This window comes from Rhineura floridana, chromosome 17, assembly GCF_030035675.1.
Source record: "Rhineura floridana isolate rRhiFlo1 chromosome 17, rRhiFlo1.hap2, whole genome shotgun sequence".
NCBI classification, from domain to species: Eukaryota; Metazoa; Chordata; class Lepidosauria; order Squamata; family Rhineuridae; genus Rhineura; species Rhineura floridana.
In genome coordinates this window covers 19797767-19803766 of record NC_084496.1, presented here as the reverse complement: position 1 = coordinate 19803766, position 6000 = coordinate 19797767, and the positions used below count along the sequence as shown (strand labels likewise).

The window sequence follows — 6000 nt, the reverse complement described above, 5'->3', positions numbered from 1 at the left end:
GGGGAGGAGAAAGGGCTAGGTTTATTTTATTTATTTATTATTACATTTATATCCCACTTTTCCTCCAAGGAGATCAAACATGGTTCTCTCCCTCCCAATTTTATCCTCACAACAACCTTGTGAGGGAGGTTAGGCTGAGAGACAGTGACTGGCTCAAGGTCACCCAGTGAGCTTTATGGCCTTGAACCCTAGTCTCCCAGGTCCTAGTATAACCACTACACCACCACTGCCTCTCTGCCACCTTAAACTTTTTGGAGAAAAAGTGGGATGTGAATGAAACTCACCATCATCATCTTCTGCCTTGATTAGACTAACATGGAAATGCGATCTTTAAAGGCTGCAGTCAATCCCACCCGTTTATCCGGGAGGAAGCCCTACAGAGCTCAGTGGGATCCCTTTCGGAGTAGATAAGTCTAGGACTGCGCTTAGTTATGTTCAACGACTAAAACGAGGGCAACCCTTTTCCCTTCTTTGCAGCTGACGGCAACCCACGGGGGAGTATATACCAGATATTGCTCACTCACACATGGCACCGTTCGCCCCTGTCTGCCCCCTTTCCACCCAACGCGACCCCTGCTGCCCGGAAGGAGAGGGAGGGCGTGCGGCCGGCTTAATCATGGCGATTCCCTTCGCCTTATAAATAAAAGTACAAGGTGGATTCCTTAAGGTTACGACGGAGGATCTGCGCAGAAGCCTCTCCGGCTGTTGATCCCTCCTCCGCGGTGCCGCAGAGAAACCCAGGGCGAGGTGACAAGGCAACGCTGGAGGCGGCAGCGAGAGAAGGAAACGGTCCCAAAGATCATTGCTGAAGCAATGCAAGAGAGCGGGGGGGGGTTGCGAGAAGACCCCCCCCTGTCCCCTTCGGCTGTTATCTCCAACCACTCTGCTCGCTGGTCCCCCCCCTTTTTTTTTGGCGGGAGGGAAGGAAGGCGAGGTTGTACGTCCGCCAGTGCAGCTCTCTGGCTGGCGTCGTGCCGCTCGCCTTTTGCAGTGCGGTACGCCTGGAGCCCTGGACTCGCCCTCCAGCAGCAGGAAACGCCCCGCGCGAGTCGCTTGTTTTAGGGCCGCCTGCCGTGAGCAGACCGGGGGGGTGTAGTGCGAGGAGGGGGGCAAGGAGGAGGAGGTGCCTGGCCAGGGACGGAGGGAGGGGACCCGAGGGGACCCCCACCCAGCCACCCCACTGGGCTGGCGCGCCGCTTCGGGAACATTTTGCACACTCGCTCCCTGGAGGTGCATCAGCTGTTCGACCCGACCCTTTCCTAAGAGTTTGCACCCCCTCTACAAATTCCTGCTCTAACCTCGCTGGAATTTAAAAAAAATATTTTTATTATCATTATTGCTCTCCCGTGCAAAAAGTGGCTTCAGGTTCTTTCTTCTAAATCTTCCAATCCTCCACCTCATTATATGTTCTAGGTCCTTCCGCGCCCCCCCCAATACAAACAAATTTCCTCCGGGAAAGAAGGTTGCACTCGTGAGAAAGAACGTTGATCCTTTAATTTTTACACCCCCCCAAACCACCAGGGTATATATAACATGTGAATCTTGCTAACATCAGAGGGGCGTGGATGTATGCGCGTCTTGGGGGGGGGGCGTTTACACAAGATCGTCTAGCAATCTTCCCCCCTTCTCTTTTCCATTTCTGCTGCGGGGTGGGTGGGTTTTTAGGAAGGGGGGGAGGAAGAGAGAGAGGAGGGACTGGTAACTCTCTGCGTGTCTGGAAGGGGGCGAGCTGTCTCCAGACGCAGGTGATGGGCGTTTCGAGGGCCTGCTAGGATTTCACTTCGCCGCGATCTAAGCAAATATGCAGAAGTACCGGCTGGTTTAGTGCCGCGAAAGCCGAGGGAGGCGACGCGCCGGAGAGGCGCCTCAACGGCCGGCTGCGAAAGCCCCCTTCCCACCCGCCACCCAATTTTTCGGAGAGCGAAGGAAGGCGGGAGACAAACCCGACGAGCCTCTCCTGCTCCCCCGTTGCGCCTCTCCCGAGCAGAGCAAGCCGGCGTGCGAAAGAAGGAGAAGCGGTCGATCGATCCGTAAAATAATACGTTACTAGAGCAGCCGCCGCCGCCCCACCCAGCGCCCGAGCCGGAGAGCACCCCACACCGGTGTGGCGATTCCTCTGAGGGATGGTTATTTTCCCAGCCCAGGGAGGCGGGCTGGGGCTCCTCCTTCTCAGCCCCGTTGAGTTGAATGCCTGGCGACAGTGTCCGAGACCGCGATGAGGACCTGGGCAGGATTTTGGCTCACAGGCTTGTGCTGCTACCTGGCCCTCGTGTCGGCGGAGGTAGGCGGCTCGTCTTGGCGGGCTTGGAAAGCGGCGGCCGGCGGGGCGGGAAGCTAACACCCATCGCATCCCCGGCTTCCTCCCTCCCCCTCTTTTTTTTTTGAAGCCTGAACTATTTCTAGTTTTCCATGACAAGTGTAATGCTCTCCTCTGTTCCTTCTTGCAATGATTCGGAGAACAGAGGCTGATCTTCCCCTCAGCCCTCCCTCTCCCCACAGTCGGAAGATCTATGTTTGTAATACCGCGGACAGGTTTAGCTTCACCCTGGAAGGGGGGGGGGAGATATTGAGGTCTGCTTCCAAAATTTTGCAAAAAGATTCAGTATAGTCAAGGAGTGGGGCGGGGGTGCAGCTAGACAGCTGCTTGTTTTGCGTAGAGCTGCGAGCCGGCTTCAGATCGCGCAGCACGCCGCTTTTCCTTGGGCTGGCTTGGGGCTCGACCGCCTGCCTTGGCCGTGCGCTCCTTGGCCGTGACACGCGTGTAAGACGTGTGAACGCGCGTTGCAAACCGATCCGTCCCTGGAATGGTTTGCAAACGGAATTCTGGGTCGGCGCGACTGCCGCCTGGCAGAAAGGGACGGGCAGATGAGGAGGCGAAGAGGGATTTTTTTAAAAATAGCCCGGTGTCTTGTTAATAAGAAACTAGCGTGAAACTGCAGAAATAGAAGAAGGTCGAAATGAGGAAAAGTGGGATTCTGGTTGATGTCGAGTCTTGCGTTGACATTCCAGAGGGAACGGCGCGTTACTTCCATCCGCTCTAAGGAATCTATAAAGTTTAAAAGGTAAAATCATAATAGTCTTTACGACCTAGCCTAGGCCTGTTTTCTCGGAAGTAATTCCCGCAGAATTCAACGGGTCCTCCCCCTTTCAAAATAAGTGTACTATATAGGATTTCAGCTTTATTGAAGGGAAACGGTATTTAACAGTGAGTTCCAGCTTAACTCTGCGATTTGCCTTTCATTGGAATATTTGGGAAGCTTCATAAAATCATACAGAGAAATCTTTCTCCTCTCTGTGTCCCCCTTCCAAATTTGAGGATTATTACAGGTGCTCATTTCGGGAGGGTTGGAGGGAATGAAATGGCCTGTAGGAAGGACATTTTAAAAAGCATCCCCTGCCTGTAAACATTGTGGTTTGTAAAACTGGAGATCTGGAAGATGGCAAGAGCTTCTTTCAATGTGGGAAACCTGTAGAATTATCGTGGTTCTGGGTGTATAATCACTACCTCTTCCCCCCCTCACCATTTTAACCCAGACAGATTTTTTTTAGGGGGGGCGGGATTAAGTACTAAACTGATATCATAAAGTATTGTCAATCTAAAACTTTATTACAGTGTAATAAAGTTGCTGCTAAAAAATATGCATGGATAAATCTCTTATGCTGAAATAGTGTGTGTGATGAAAAGAAGGCAGTCTTGAAAACATTAGGAGGAAAGTCCTTGAGTGCCTGATCCAATGCAGCCCCACTGAGTTCAGGAGGACTTATTCCCTGGTAAGAACCCAGAGGCTCCTGGGAGCTGACTGAGTTATGGAGCCCTCACGGTCCTAAGCATGGCTAATCAGGACTCTCACATTGGACTTATATCTAAGTAAATGTGCCTGCAAATACAGCTGGGCATCAGAGCAGCCTACACATCTTACTCAGCAAGTAAATCTGACTGAATTCAATACAATTTACTTCCAAGGAAGTGTACTTAGGATGCGGTTTTTCGCCACAGTACTGTATGTCACCCACTCACCCTCTGCCCCACCTTTTTTCCTTCCAAAAAGGTCTCAGAAATCGAGGAAGGAAGGTTTCCTGAGTGAGCAACATAGATCCACACTCTTGTGACCCCTCCTCATAATAATAAGTGGGCTGGGAGAGAGGGGCGGCTTCAAGAGAATGTTGAACCTCCTGGGAGAGCCTGGAGGCATCATTATAAGGATTCATGTTGTATGTTACAATGTTGGATGCAGCTTCTATATACATTAATTTTAAATTGCCTTATGCCTGTTTGATTTGGCAGCTTGAGGTGGGGGTAGATTGGAGATTAGGCAAGATGCAGGCCTGCAGGTTCTGTTCAAAAAGTGACCAGCCGATTCTGTGTCTGTCTTTTTTTAAAAGGAAGCTGCGATTCCCCAAGAGGTGATTGAAAGGCTGGCTCACAGTGAGATTCACAGCATCCGTGACCTGCAGCGCCTCCTAGAGATTGACTCCGTAGGTAAATTATTCCCATGTTTTTTCTTACTCTTTTAAAAACATTAAATGCATGTAATCTTATAAAATGATGAACATGACCTTGCTACAGGGAGCCGTGTGTTTCGTGAAAAGCATTGCGGGGAGAGACCAGCCACTCTGCATGCGGGAGTGATGCTATACAAATGCCTTCAGCCCACTCTTAAATTCCCTCCTGTGTTGGACAGGGAGATGGAACCCAAAGGTCAGCTTTCAGGGTAAGAGGCTGAGTCAGGCATGTTTCCTGAGCCACAAGAACATTTTGGCCTCAGAACAGAGAGTCGCTGCCTCCAGCCCGACCCAATGTTGTGTTTGGAGTTGTTGCAGTTCACATAGATAGTGTGTATTTTCAGGATGCACATTAAAAACAGAAAATGGCAACTGCATGGCATGCGAGAACCTTGCTGGATTGGAACTAGGGTCTGGGCCAATGTGTTGTTTTCTTTCCTTGTGAGTTTCTGGGAAATCCACAAGCAAGGATTTCCCCTGGCAGCTGCCCCTGCTCCCAGCTGCTGGGATTCTGTCATAAACGGCCTCTGAAGCTTGAGGCTTCTGTGTTGCCATTCTGGCTAGCAGCCCTTGCGTGTGGCTCGATCGAATGTGCTCATGGTTTTGAAATGTTGGTCAGGTGGCCTTGATTGTGTCAGACATCCAGTGACCGGACACTTGTTTTCAGTGATACACCTTAGCAGGGAATTGGGCAACTCTTCAACTTTGGTTGTGCCTTTTGTTGTGTTTTTGTACCTTGCCTTCCTACGACATGTTAATTGCATAATACTACTATGATGTTTTATTTATATGGCGTAAAATGTAGGAAATATGCTTCGTATTCTTCATTGGGTTCTTGTGTTCAGTAATTCAGGGTGTGTTGTGGGGGTAGGCTATTAATTTTACAGGTAAGGAACTGAGGCTGATAGCCAAGGCCTCTGGGAGAGCTCCTGGATAAAGGTGGTGTTTGAACTCTTGATTTCTTCCATGGATTCTATTATTTATTTATTGTATTTGTATACCACCCCATAGCCGAAGCTCTCTGGGTGGTTTACAGTAACTAAAAACATTAAAAACAAATATACAAGTTTAAAACACATCTTTTAAAAACAATTTAATCTACCCATCTATCAAATAAAAAATGTTTCCCTGATTTGGATTGGTCAGTCTTAATGTTGGTCACCCATGCCTTTACCATCACATGATTTTCCTGCAGTCAGGTTGCTGCCCTCTACACACTGTCCTGGGAGTAAGCCAGGAAACTTACTTCTGAGTAGGCATGCATTAGATTGCCTGATGGCTGCTAATTACCTGATGACTGACTGCTGAATTGTGAACTTCTACCCAAAAGCATTGTGTTTGAACTAGATTGATATAAAAGTTCTATCTGCAGTGTTTGGCCTGTGCGGGCTCCCATTCACAGAGGCGTTGTTGTCCCTTGATGTTGTAGTCATCAAGTGGTAAACACGTATGTGAGAACTGCAGAATTTCGGATGCCACAGACAAATGTTGAGGGGG

General features: G+C 49.7%; 1 protein-coding gene across 3 annotated transcripts in view; it reads left to right on the top strand.

Annotated features, from left to right (window-relative positions):
• The first annotated feature begins 1667 nt into the window (after window positions 1-1667).
• Window positions 1668-6000, top strand: part of PDGFA (platelet derived growth factor subunit A) — a 145288-nt gene continuing 140955 nt past the window's right edge. The window contains exons 1-2 of one of the 3 annotated variants that reach the window (XM_061599720.1): window positions 1668-2281; window positions 4384-4480. In XM_061599720.1, coding sequence (XP_061455704.1) covers window positions 2216-2281; window positions 4384-4480 — 163 coding nt within the window. In that variant the 5' untranslated portion in view covers window positions 1668-2215. Of the gene's footprint in view, window positions 2282-4128; window positions 4213-4383; window positions 4481-6000 lie in introns of those variants that run through there. The other 2 variants (XM_061599723.1, XM_061599722.1) reach the window with 2 other exon arrangements.